General features: G+C 53.7%; 1 protein-coding gene across 1 annotated transcript in view; it reads left to right on the forward strand.

The window, feature by feature from the left end:
• Positions 1 to 14298, forward strand: part of LOC116954691 (zinc finger protein 385D-like) — a 180799-nt gene that overhangs the window by 28710 nt on the left and 137791 nt on the right. The window contains exons 2-3 of the mRNA XM_032975389.2: positions 5033 to 5266; positions 12876 to 13007. Coding sequence (XP_032831280.2) covers positions 5033 to 5266; positions 12876 to 13007 — 366 coding nt within the window. The remainder of the gene's footprint in view (positions 1 to 5032; positions 5267 to 12875; positions 13008 to 14298) is intronic.

The raw sequence follows: 14298 nt of genomic DNA on the forward strand, positions 1-14298 counted from the left end.
ATACGAAGCTGCTGTTGTAGAATGGCACCCCCAGTTTCCTGAAGATGCCCCCCAAAAGGCGGAACATTGGTTTGAGCCGCTGGTAGCGTGAGTACTGGTGGGGCAGATCCTCCCTGGCACCGCAGGAAATGCACCAAGTCTGTTACCCCTGGCGAGATTCGGCTGATGGCAACGTGCAGTGTGCCAACCTCCACTGGAGGTCACCGCAGCGTTTGGCTACGGGAGGCTAAAATTTTTATTTAAAGCTTTCGTGACTGCAGGGATTCATAAAATATATTTAAAAAATATATTGTTGTGGTTTTCACACCTGATGATGATTGCTTGTGTTGCAGTCGAAACGTCGTGAGAATTTTATTGTTTTATATTTATATATTTTTAATTGTTTCCCTTCTACGTGACTTTACCGAAAGAACCAAGAATACGGGAGACCTTGTACATTTGTTTCCACTGAGGGGCGGCCGCAATGAGGGGAGAGAAATGGTCTCTCTGTTTTGTGTCCGGTAGGTCGGCCAGGTCCCGGGAATGCAGCGCCTTGACACAGCACGTGTAGAGCGCTGTGTTTGGGGCACTCTTCAGGGCCACGTTCCTGCAGCCTCGGAGCTTCAGTAGCTTGCCGGAGTCGCTGTGGCCAGGGGGCTGCGTGCAGCAGAAGCACAACTCCGGGAAAGAGGAGGAAGAGGAGGGGAGGGGGGGATGGAGGGCCGCCACCATCCCCCGGCGCCTCCAGCTTCAGGCGCAGCTCCTTCATGGCGCGGAGCGACGTCCCGCAGCAGCTTCTCCCCCAGCGAGCGTGGAGCGGAGCCCTGCGGTGCTGGCGATCTCAGCTGCGGTCTTCCACTCGGGCTGGTGGGGGCCTGCACGAGGTGGAAGACTGTCCGCAGCCCTGCCGATGTGAGGCGTTGAGCCAGGGTCCTCTCTCCTCTGATTACCCGGAAAAGGCCGTTGCAGAACGAGGGGCTCGTTCAGGAACTGCGCGAGGTCGTAGGGCGCGCGCGTTCCACTCCACTCGAAGCTCCGCCACGCGTCCAAGAGGCTCTGGTGATAACCTGGCAGCCTCGTGTAGTCGACCAGGCTCGGGTCCGTCAGGAAGAGCTCCTGTCCGTACCCCAGGCACCCCCCCGCATTCCTCAGCAGGGCGAGGGCCGGCGACTTCCAGGGTAGCTCCTCCCGGTCGTACAGCGGCCGCCTGACGGCCACGAGCCTGAAACTCGTGACCCTGGCGGCGACGTCCACCAGACCCTGGCCGCCCTCGGCCACCGGCAGGCAGAGAATGCCCGGCCTGAGCCGGTGCTTCCCGTGCCAGACGAAGTGCGCGAGTGAGCGGTTGATTCTGGTGAGTAGCCAAGCAGGAGGCTGGAGGGCCTTGGTCTTGTGCAACAGCACGGATGCTACCAGGGTGTTAGCGACGAGCACGCGGCCCCTGAATGACATCTGCGGAGCGAGGCGTGGCGCCCATGTCAGTCATTAAGCCTCGATTGTGTCGGCCAGCTGGGTCCGGTTGTTCAGAGCGACATCACGTGGTTTCCCCAGGTAAACCCCCAGGTGCTTGACTCCGTCGTCCCGCCAAACGACTCCTCCTGGGAGGAGCACAGAGCGAACGCCGCCTTGTGACCTCAAACACGCAGGGGGCCTCGCACTTGGCCCAGTTGACCCTGGCGGAGGAGGCCCTCTCGTACGCTGCAACCGCCTGGCAGAGCACGGAGGCGTCACGTGACGCGTCGTTGAGGACGACGCATCTCGTCGTCTGCGTAAGCCGAGAGCTTGATGACCGCGTTCTCAGGTCCCGGGACTTTGAGGCCAGACAGATTTCGTCTCAGGTGGCGTAGCAGTGGCTCAATGGACAGGGTGTACAGCAGCCCCGAGAGGGGGCATCCCTGTCTGACCTCCCTTGTCACAGGGAAAGGGGCGCCGAGCCGCTGGTTTATCTTCGTGAGGCTGGATGTGCCCACGTGTACAGGAGCCTCACGTGCGAGATGAAGGCCGGGCTGAAGCCGAGCGACGTTAGGAGTTTGTCCAGATTCTCGTGGCTCACCCTGTCAAAGGCCTTCTCGTGATCCAAGAAGAGGAGGCCCAAGTCCACGTTGTGCGCTTCTGCAAGGGAGATCACGTCTCTGACCGTACCGATGTTGTCGTATATGCACCGTCCGGGGATGCAATACGACTGTTCTGGCAGGATCAGCTGACCCAGCACCGTCTTGAGACGGTTTTCCAGCACCTTGGAGAAGATTTTGTAGTCGGCGCACAAAGAGGGACGCGGGTCGCCAGTTCACGAGGAGGCGCAGGTCTCCCTTCTTGGGTAGCAGAGAGACCACGGCTCTCCTGCAGCTCTGTGGGAGTTCACCCTTCTGCAGGCCTCTCCGTCAACAATTCGAGTAGTGGAGGGCCAAGCTCATCCCAGAAGGCCGCATGAAACTCAACCGGCAGGCTGTCAATCCCCGGGGCTTTACCAGCTGCGAGCTCTTTCACGGCGGTGTGGAGCTCCTGCTGCAGGGTGACGGGGCTGTCCAGACGATCCCGCTCGGGGGCCCCTAAGGTAGGGCCCCCCGTCCAGTAGCTCCCGGACAGCCCCGTCGTGTACGGTTTCGGCGGCGAAAAGTTGCGAGTAGAAATCCCCGGCGGTCTTGGCGATCTCGCTCTCGGATGTGGCTGTTTGTCCATCTGGGATTCGCAAACTGAAATTTGTTGTGGTGTTGGCCGGTGCTTTGTTTCAGCGGAAGAAAAACTCAGAGGGAGAGTCCATCTGCGACAGGTTCTGCATCTCTTTGCACACAAAAGCACGATGTGCCTGCTCTTCCGTGATGGGCCTGAAAAGCCGCTGCTTCTGCAGTAGCGTCTCACCCTGCCGTGTGCCGTGGGGTGAGCTCAGCTCCGCCTCTAGCACCAGCAGCTCGTTCTGCGGTTGGCGCGCCGCCTCGTTCTTGGCGGCGGGCGTGCTGGCTCGTGAACTGCTGACAGAGAACCCTGACATGCGCCTTTGTGTTATTCCCACCATAGCTGGTGGGAGCTGAAGCTTCCTTTGGCAGGCAGCCACTGAGCCCAAAAGGCTTTTGAAGGTTTCTCTGAAGTCGGTGTCATCAAGCAGCTGCACGTTGAGTCTCCAGTAGGCGCTGTGCTGGGAATTTCGCAGCAGCACGGAGACCAGGTGGTGATCGGGAAAAAAACCGGAGGGTGCGATTTTACTGTCCCCGAGCGGGTTAACGCCGCCGGCGTTGACGCGCAGTCGGTCGAGCCTGGCAAGGCTCCTCCTGCCTTGAGGGCCGCAGCGGTACCAGGAGTACTGCCGCTGGGCTGGATGCTGCGGCCGCCACACGTCACGCAGATCCAGTCTCCGCACGTGGTCGGCTAGCGACCGTGCGGATTCAGGGCGACGTTCGGTCGAGAGCCGGGTCGAGGGTGCAGTTAAAGTCTCCCCCCCCCGCCTCCCCCCCCCCCCCACGACGGTGAGCAACGTCGTCCGAGTCGTCTGTCGTGAGCGCGTTCCCGCAGCGTGCCGAAGAAGAGCTTCCTCTCGGGGGGGGGAGGGGGGGCCTTGCTCGTTATAGCACCCGGGGCAGGGTTTACTCAGGACGAATTCGACAGAAATCAAGTGACCTTTTGGCGATTTCTTTGAAGGAGACGTTCTCCGGTGCAAACCGCGAACTGAGCACAATCGCCACGCCGGCGAGTTTGTCCTTGGCATGGCTGAGAGTCACATCAGCTTCGTGTTCCCTGACAAAGCGGCAGATAGGGTCCCACCTCTTGTCACTGCGAGCGCTGTTACAGTTCAGACGAGCAATCCTTAATAGCTGAAGCCATGATGTAGTTGTGTGGTGGTGGTGGTAGTGTTAACAGTAGTTTGCGGGGGGCTGGGTCACTTCTGGGCAGAAGTAAGCTCCTTCTTCGCCTTGCGCACGAACGCTTTCAGGCGGTGGCATTCCTGAGTTGCAGAAACCCAGCCTGTCGCTGTTGCGGCAAATTTGTTGGGACGCTTTGAGGAAAGCGGTGAGGTCAGTTTGAAACGGCCCCGACCCTAACTTGACGCTTCCTGAAAGTTTTGCCGAGGAAGCAGAGACAGAGAGAGAGGTAGGGAGAGAGAGAGAGATAGGCAAAGAGAGAGACAGAGAGCGATTACCATTGCAGCAACCGATGTGTATGATGATATTTTTTGGTCGCCAGTCGGAATTTCCCTTCGGGCTCAGTTGTCTCTGACTCGGCCGTTGTGAACCCCCAGAGAGAGAGAGAGACACCCAGACCCAGGACCCCCGCGTCAAACATCACCGAGACCCAAGAGCCTCTTGATTTGCAAGAGGCTCCCGGCCCATTTGGACGAGTTGGCCAACTCCGACGGCGTTGCGCGCGTGGGTTTAGCTGTGGGAGGAGGGACAATCGCACGACTCGGAGGAGCAGGGGGAGAGTAAGGACGCTCGCCCTGCAGTGCAGCTTGGAGAGCAAAGCAGCTGCGCCCGAGGGGGCAGCCGAGGAGGGGAATCGAACCCAGGCTGCCCGTGCCGCGTGTTGCGCAACGCGGAGTGGCTGCACTGCGCTGAGCACCGCTGCCACCTCTGCCCCCCCCCCCCCTCCATCTTAAACCCCACCACCATCCACACCACCTTCCCCCCCATCTACCCCCCTTCCACCTTCCCCCCACCTTCCCCCCACCTTCCCCCCCATCTATCCCCCCACCTTCCCCCCCCCACCTCCACCTTCCCCCCCTTCTACCCCCTCCACCTTCCCCCCACCTTCCCCCCCTCCACCTTCCCCCCACCTTCCACCCCCACCTTCCCCCCCATCTCCGCTCCCCCCATCTCCCTCCCCCCCCCCCTCCACCTTCCCCCCCATCTACCCCCCCACCTCCCCCCCTCCCCAACCTCCCCTCCACCTTCCCCCCCACCTTTCCCCCCTCCCCAACCTCCCCTCCCCCCCCACCTCCCCCCCCAACCTCCCCTCCACCCCCCACCTCCCCCCCCAACCTCCCCCCCCCATCTACCCCTCCACCTCCCCCCCCCACCTCCCCCCCCACCTCCCCCCCCACCTCCCCTCCACCTGCTCCCAGACGTGAGATTGAACCTGGGCCTGGAGCCGTTCCCAGCGCTCGCCTGGGACTTCGCGAACCCCGGCGCGGGCCCTCAGCCCTTCCTCACCTTCGGCCCCGCGCCCTTCAACCCCGCGCCCTTCAACCCCGCGCCCTACAACCCCGCGCCCTACAACCCCGCGCCCTACAACCTCCCGCCCGACCTCCCGGAGCGGCAGCCACCGCAGGGGGGCGAGGAGGAGGACGAGGGCGTCGGTGAGTTCAGTCGCGCACGGTCTACCCACTGCTGAACGTGTGTTTATCTGGGAGCCTGTGGGTATGTGCGTGAGTCTGTGGGTCTCTGTGTGAGTCTGTGGGTCTCTGTGACTCTGGGTCTCTACTGTGTGAGTCCATGGATATCTGTGTGAGTCTGTGGGTCTCTGTGTGAGTCTGTGGGTCTCTGTGACTCTGGGTCTCTACTGTGTGAGTCCATGGATATCTGTGTGAGTCTGTGGGTCTCTGTGTGAGTCTGTGGGTCTGTGCGTGAGTCTGTGGGTCTCTGTGTCAGTCTGTGGGTCTCTGTGACTCTGGGTCTCTACTGTGTGAGTCCATGGATATCTGTGTGAGTCTGTGGGTCTGTGCGTGAGTCTGTGGGTCTCTGTGTGAGTCTGTGGGTCTCTGTGACTCTGGGTCTCTACTGTGTGAGTCCATGGATATCTGTGTGAGTCTGTGGGTCTGTGCGTGAGTCTGTGGGTCTCTGTGTGAGTCTGTGGGTCTCTGTGACTCTGGGTCTCTACTGTGTGAGTCCATGGATATCTGTGCGAATCTGTGGGTCTCTGTGTGAGTCTGTGGGTCTCTGTGACTCTGGGTCTCTACTGTGTGAGTCCATGGATATCTGTGTGAGTCTGTGGGTCTCTGTGTGAGTCTGTGGGTCTCTGTGACTCTGGGTCTCTACTGTGTGAGTCCATGGATATCTGTGTGAGTCTGTGGGTCTGTGCGTGAGTCTGTGGGTCTCTGTGTGAGTCTGTGGGTCTCTGTGACTCTGGGTCTCTACTGTGTGAGTCCATGGATATCTGTGTGAGTCTGTGGGTCTGTGCGTGAGTCTGTGGGTCTCTGTGTGAGTCTGTGGGTCTCTGTGACTCTGGGTCTCTACTGTGTGAGTCCATGGATATCTGTGTGAGTCTGTGGGTCTGTGCGTGAGTCTGTGGATCTCTGTGTAAGTCTGTGGGTCGCTGTGACTCTGGGTCTCTACTGTGTGAGTCCATGGATATCTGTGTGAGTCTGTGGGTCTGTGCGTGAGTCTGTGGGTCTCTGTGTGAGTCTGTGGGTCTCTGTGACTCTGGGTCTCTACTGTGTGAGTCCATGGATATCTGTGTGAGTCTGTGGGTCTCTGTGTGAGTCTGTGGGTCTCTGTGACTCTGGGTCTCTACTGTGTGAGTCCATGGATATCTGTGTGAGTCTGTGGGTCTCTGTGACTCTGGGTCTCTACTGTGTGAGTCCATGGATATCTGTGTGAGTCTGTGGGTCTGTGCGTGAGTCTGTGGGTCTCTGTGTGAGTCTGTCGGTCTCTGTGACTCTGGGTCTCTACTGTGTGAGTCCATGGATATCTGTGTGAGTCTGTGGGTCTGTGCGTGAGTCTGTGGGTCTCTGTGTGAGTCTGTGGGTCTCTGTGACTCTGGGTCTCTACTGTGTGAGTCCATGGATATCTGTGTGAGTCTGTGGGTCTGTGCGTGAGTCTGTGGGTCTCTGTGTGAGTCTGTGGGTCTCTGTGACTCTGGGTCTCTACTGTGTGAGTCCATAGATATCTGTGTGAGTCTGTGGGTCTGTGCGTGAGTCTGTGGGTCTCTGTGTGAGTCTGTGGGTCTCTGTGACTCTGGGTCTCTACTGTGTGAGTCCATGGATATCTGTGTGAGTCTGTGGGTCTGTGCGTGAGTCTGTGGGTCTCTGTGTGAGTCTGTGGGTCTCTGTGACTCTGGGTCTCTACTGTGTGAGTCCATGGATATCTGTTTGAGTCTGTGGGTCTGTGCGTGAGTCTGTGGGTCTCTGTGTGAGTCTGTGGGTCGTTGTGACTCTGGGTCTCTACTGTGTGAGTCCATGGATATATGTGTGAGTCTGTGGGTCTGTGCGTGAGTCTGTGGGTCTCTGTGTGAGTCTGTGGGTCTCTGTGACTCTGGGTCTCTACTGTGTGAGTCCATGGATATCTGTGTGAGTCTGTGGGTCTCTGTGTGAGTCTGTGGGTCTCTGTGTGAGTCTGTGGGTCTCTGTGACTCTGGGTCTCTACTGTGTGAGTCCATGGATATCTGTGTGAGTCTGTGAGTCTCTGTGTGAGTCTGTGGGTCTCTGTGACTCTGGGTCTCTACTGTGTGAGTCCATGGATATCTGTGTGAGTCTGTGGGTCTGTGCGTGAGTCTGTGGGTCTCTGTGTGAGTCTGTGGGTCTCTGTGACTCTGGGTCTCTACTGTGTGAGTCCATGGATATCTGTGTGAGTCTGTGGGTCTGTGCGTGAGTCTGTGGGTCTCTGTGTGAGTCTGTGGGTCGCTGTGACTCTGGGTCTCTACTGTGTGAGTCCATGGATATCTGTGTGAGTCTGTGGGTCTGTGCGTGAGTCTGTGGGTCTCTGTGTGAGTCTGTGGGTCTCTGTGACTCTGGGTCTCTACTGTGTGAGTCCATGGATATCTGTGTGAGTCTGTGGGTCTCTGTGTGAGTCTGTGGGTCTCTGTGACTCTGGGTCTCTACTGTGTGAGTCCATGGATATCTGTGTGAGTCTGTGGGTCTCTGTGTGAGTCTGTGGGTCTCTGTGACTCTGGGTCTCTACTGTGTGAGTCCATGGATATCTGTGTGATTCTGTGGGTCTCTGTGTGAGTCTGTGGGTCTCTGTGACTCTGGGTCTCTACTGTGTGAGTCCATGGATATCTGTGTGAGTCTGTGGGTCTCTGTGTGAGTCTGTGGGTGTCTGTGTGAGTCTGTGGGTCTCTGTGACTCTGGGTCTCTACTGTGTGAGTCCATGGATATCTGTGTGAGTCTGTGGGTCTCTGTTTGAGTCTGTGGGTCTCTGTTACTCTGAGTCTCTACTGTGTGAGTCCATGGATATCTGTGTGAGTCTGTGGGTCTCTGTGTGAGTCTGTGGGTCTCTGTGACTCTGGGTCTCTACTGTGTGAGTCCATGGATATCTGTGTGAGTCTGTGGGTGTCTGTGTGAGTCTGTGGGTCTCTGTGACTCTGGGTCTCTACTGTGTGAGTCCATGGATATCTGTGCGAGTCTGTGGGTCTCTGTGTGAGTCTGTGTGTCTCTGTGACTCTGGGTCTCTACTGTGCGAGTCCATGGATATCTGTGTGAGTCTGTGGGTCTCTGTGTGAGTCTGTGGGTCTCTGTGACTCTGGGTCTCTACTGTGTGAGTCCATGGATATCTGTGTGAGTCTGTGGGTCTCTGTGTGAGTCTGTGGGTGTCTGTGTGATCTGTGGGTCTCTGTGACTCTGGGTCTCTACTGTGTGAGTCCATGGATATCTGTGTGAGTCTGTGGGTCTCTGTGTGAGTCTGTGGGTCTCTGTGACTCTGGGTCTCTACTGTGTGAGTCCATGGATATCTGTGTGAGTCTGTGGGTCTCTGTGTGAGTCTGTGGGTGTCTGTGTGAGTCTGTGGGTCTCTGTGACTCTGGGTCTTTACTGTGTGAGTCCATGGATATCTGTGTGAGTCTGTGGGTCTCTGTGTGAGTCTGTGGGTCTCTGTTACTCTGAGTCTCTACTGTGTGAGTCCATAGATATCTGTGTGAGTCTGTGGGTCTCTGTGTGAGTCTGTAGGTTTCTGTGTGAGTCTGTGGGTCTCTGTGTGAGTCTGTGGGTCTCTGTGACTCTGGGTCTCTACTGTGTGAGTCCATGGATATATGTGTGAGTCTGTGGGTCTCTGTGACTCTGGGTCTCTACTGTGTGAGTCCATGGATTTCTTTGCGAGTCTGTGGGTCTCTGTGTGAGTCTGTGTGTCTCTGTGACTCTGGGTCTCTACTGTGTGAGTCCATGGATATCTGTGTGAGTCTGTGGGTCTCTGTGTGAGTCTGTGTGTCTCTGTGACTCTGGGTCTCTACTGTGTGAGTCCATGGATATCTGTGTGAGTCTGTGGGTCTGTGCGTGAGTCTGTGGGTCTCTGTGACTCTGGGTCTCTACTGTGTGAGTCCATGGATATCTGTGTGAGTCTGTGGGTCTCTGTGTGAGTCTGTGGGTCTCTGTGACTCTGGGTCTCTACTGTGTGAGTCCATGGATATCTGTGCGAGTCTGTGCGTCTCTGTGTGAGTCTGTGTGTCTCTGTGACTCTGGGTCTCTACTGTGTGAGTCCATGGATATCTGTGTGTGTCTGTGGGTGTCTGTGTGAGTCTGTGGGTCTCTGTGACTCTGGGTCTCTACTGTGTGAGTCTATGGATATCTGTGTGAGTCTATGGGTGTCTGTGTGAGTCTGTGGGTCTCTGTGACTCTGGGTCTCTACTGTGTGAGTCCATGGATATCTGTGTGAGTCTGTGGGTCTCTGTGTGAGTCTGTGGAACTCTGCGTGAGTCTCCGCGTCTCCGCGCGAGTTTATTATTCTCCGTGTGAGTCTACGGGTCTCTATGCGAGTCTATGGGTCTCTGCTGTGTGAGTCTATGGTTTATCTGTGTGAGTCTATGGGTCTTTGTGTGAGTCTATGGGTCTCTGCTGTCTGAGTCTATGGGTCTCTGTCTGAGTCTGTGGGTCTCTGTGAGTCTGGGTCTCTACTATGTTAGTCCATGGATATCTTTGTGAGTCTATGGGTCTCTGTGTGAGTCTATGGATATATGTGTGAGTCTATGGGTCTCTGTGTAAGTCTATGGGTCTCCGCTGTCTTAGTCTATGGGTCTCTGTATGACTCTATGAGTATCTGCGTGGGTCTATGGGTCTTTGCTGTGTGAGTCTATGGGTCTCTGCTGTCTTAGTCTATGAGTTTCTGTGTTAGTCTATTGGTCTCTGCGTGAATCTATAGGTTTCTGCGTGAGTCTATGGGTATCTGCTGTGTGAGTGTATGGGTCTCTGCTGTGTGAGTCTATGGGTCTCTGTGAGCATCTATGGGTGTCTTATGTGTGAGTCTATGGGTCTCTGCGTGAATCTCTGGGTCTCTGTGTGAGTTCATGGGTATCTGCTGTGTGAGTCTATGGGTATCTGCTGTGTGAGTCTATGGGTGTCTGCTGTGTGAGTCTATGGGGATCTCTGTGAGTCTATGGGTCTCTATGTGAATCTATGGGTGTGTTCTGTGTGAGTCTATGGGTCTCTGGGTGCTGCAAGAGGTTGTGGGTTCGATCGCGTGGATTTTTCCCCGGGTTCTCCAGTCTTTCCCTCCACTTTTAGTGATTTGGCCTGCTGCTATAAACGTCCACGTGATGATGATGATGATGAGCCCAGAGCTGCTATCATTTGTGCTAAGCAGGTCGCTTCTGAACAAAGAGAGCTACGCAGCTGCTCATTGGAACCTTACCCGGTGAAATAAAATAAAAATTGTTTATAGCTTCACTAGTCCCAAGACCATCTAGACTAGGCCACGGCTTATCCAGAGTGGTGGAGAAGCCTCTGCCACTCTGTGATGATGATGATGATAATCCACTTATTGAGATATCAATTGCCACGTGATGATGATGATAATCCACTCATTGATATATCAATTTCCACGTGATGATGATAATCCACTTATTGAGATATAAATTGCCACGTGATGATGATGATAATCCACTCATTGATATATCAATTTCCACGTGATGATGATAATCCACTTATTGAGATATAAATTGCCACGTGATGATGATGATAATCCACTCATTGATATATCAATTTCCACGTGATGATGATAATCCACTTATTGAGATATAAATTGCCACGTGATGATGATGATAATCCACTCATTGATATATCAATTTCCACGTGATGATGATAATCCACTTATTGAGATATAAATTGCCACGTGATGATGATAATCCACTCATTGATATATCAATTTCCACGTGATGATGATAATCCACTTATTCAGATATAAATTGCCACGTGATGATGATAATCCACTTATTGAGATATAAATTGCCACGTGATGATGATGATAATCCACTCATTGATATTTCAATTTCCACGTGATGATGATGATAATCCACTTATTGAGATATAAATTGCCACGTGATGATGATAATCCACTCATTGATATATCAATTTCCACGTGATGATGATAATCCACTTATTCAGATATAAATTGCCACGTGATGATGATAATCCACTTATTGAGATATAAATTGCCACGTGATGATGATGATAATCCACTCATTGATATTTCAATTTCCACGTGATGATGATGATAATCCACTTATTGAGATATAAATTGCCACGTGATGATGATAATCCACTCATTGATATATCAATTTCCACGTGATGATGATAATCCACTTATTCAGATATAAATTGCCACGTGATGATGATAATCCACTTATTGAGATATAAATTGCCACGTGATGATGATGATAATCCACTCATTGATATTTCAATTTCCACGTGATGATGATGATAATCCACTTATTGAGATATAAATTGCCACGTGATGATGATGATGATAATCCACTCATTGATATATCAATTTCCACGTGATGATGATGATAATCCACTTATTGAGATATAAATTGCCACGTGATGATGATGATAATCCACTCATTGATATATCAATTTCCACGTGATGATGATAATCTACTTATTGAGATATAAATTGCCACGTGATGATGATAATCCACTTATTGAGATATAAATTGCCACGTGATGATGATGATGATGATGATAATCCACTCATTGATATATCAATTTCCACGTGATGATGATGATGATGATAATCCACTTATTGAGATATAAATTGCCACGTGATGATGATAATCCACTCATTGATATATCAATTTCCACGTGATGATGATAATCCACTTATTGAGATATAAATTGCCACGTGATGATGATAATCCACTTATTGAGATATCAATTGCCACGTGATGATGATGATGATAATCCACTCATTGATATATCAATTTCCACGTGATGATGATAATCCACTTATTGAGATATAAATTGCCACGTGATGATGATAATCCACTTATTGAGATATAAATTGCCACGTGATGATGATGATGATGATAATCCACTCATTGATATATCAATTTCCACGTGATGATGATGATGATAATCCACTTATTGAGATATAAATTGCCACGTGATGATGATGATAATCCACTCATTGATATATCAATTTCCACGTGATGATGATAATCCACTTATTGAGATATAAATTGCCACGTGATGATGATAATCCACTTATTGAGATATAAATTGCCACGTGATGATGATGATGATAATCCACTCATTGATATATCAATTTCCACGTGATGATGATAATCCACTTATTGAGATATAAATTGCCACGTGATGATGATAATCCACTTATTGAGATATAAATTGCCACGTGATGATGATGATAATCCACTTATTGAGATATCAATTGCCACGTGATGATGATAATCCATCATTAGACCTCCTTTGCCAGTACCAAAATGTAATAATAGGGTTTTCCCCTTTTTTTTTCTGGCAACAAAACTGAAACCTTTTAACAAGGATTCATGTCTGCATTAACCACAACACCTGCAGTCAAAATGCAAACAAAAAACATAATACGATAATATATGCATAGTATGATTATATATGTACAACATATGCATAATATATGATAGTCCACTGATTGAGATATAAATTCCGACGTGATGATGATTATAAGCCACTTATTGAGATATACATTTCCACGTGGTGGCGATGATGATGGTGGTAAGCCACCCGGTCTCTAGTGCCCTTCCTCACTGGCCGTGTGTGCCCGTGCCAGGCTGCGTGCAGGTGCAGCGGCCCCCGTCGCGATACGAGCTCTGCTCGGTGTGCAACCTGCAGCTGGGCTCCGCGCAGCAGGCCCAGGTGCACTACACCAGCCGCTACCACCAGCGCCGGCTCAAGCAGACAGGTGAGGCGGACACACCTGCGTGTGAGGCGCGCGTGGGTGTGGTACAGGTGTGTGACAGGTGAGGCGGACACACCTGGGTGAGGGCGTGCCTGTGTGTGTGACAGGTGAGGTGGACACACCTGGGTGTGGGGCGCGCGTGGGTGTGGTACAGGTGTGTGACAGGCGAGGCAGACACCCCTGGGTGAGGGCGTGCCTGTGTGTGTGACAGGTGAGGTGGACACACCTGCGTGCGAGGCGCGCGTGGGTGTGGTACAGGTGGGTGTGTGACAGGTGTGGTGGACACACCTGGGTGTGGGATACACCTGGCTGGGACACGCCTGGGTATGGTACAGGTGGGGCGGACGCACCTGGGTGTGAGGCACGCGTGGGTGTGGGACGCGCCTGGGTGTGGGACATACCTGGGTGTGGTACAGGTGGGTGTGGTACAGGTTGGTGTGCGACAGGTGTGGTGGACACACCTGGGTGTGGTACAGGTGGGTGTGGTACAGGTGGGTGTGGTACAAGTGGGTGAGCGACAGGTGTGGTGGACACACCTGGGTGTGAGGCACGCCTTGGTGTGGTACAGGTGGGGTCGACTCACCTGGGTGTGGGGCACACTTGGGTGTGGTACAGGTGGGGGTGAACACACCTGGGCGTTTGACAGGTGAGGATGACACGCCTGGGGATGGGGCATACCTGGGTGCGGGGCAGGTTGGGTGGACACACACCTGGGTGGGACACCTGGGTGGACACACACCTGGGTGGACTCACACCTGGGTGGACTCACACCTGGGTGGACTCACACCTGGGTGGACACACCTGCGGGCGGGATAGGTGAGCCCAGGCGTGGGTTACCCCGTCCCCCTCTCCCCGCTATCTCTTGGGACCTCCCCGGGGTTGAAGAAACTCCTCTGGACCGGTGGGAGAGAGGCCCGAAGAGGTGGACTCGCCCGAAGAGGTGGACTCGCCCGAAGAGGTGGACTCGCCCGAAGAGGTGGACTCGCCCGAAGAGGTGGACTCGCCCGAAGAGGTGGCCTCGCCCGAAGAAGAGGGGTCACGTGTGAGCCATGGGCTCGCGTGGCTCTGCGCGGTATTACTTGCGCGAGGCGTTAATGAGAGGGACAATTATAGAGCACGTGTTGATCACGTGTTCATCACGTGTTCATCACAGGGGACGAGGGGAGGAGAGGGGGGGGGGAGACAGGTGCGGGGGGGGGGGCTGCGTGGGGGCGGTGGGGGGAGGGATTGGGGGAGATGGAGGGGGTGGGGAGAGATGGAGGGAGATGGGGAGGGAGAGAGGGAGATAAAGGGA

This window comes from Petromyzon marinus, chromosome 56 (assembly GCF_048934315.1).
Source record: "Petromyzon marinus isolate PM22_M1 ecotype Great Lakes invasive population chromosome 56, UKy_Petmar_22M1.pri1.0, whole genome shotgun sequence".
Classification (NCBI taxonomy): Eukaryota; Metazoa; Chordata; class Hyperoartia; order Petromyzontiformes; family Petromyzontidae; genus Petromyzon; species Petromyzon marinus.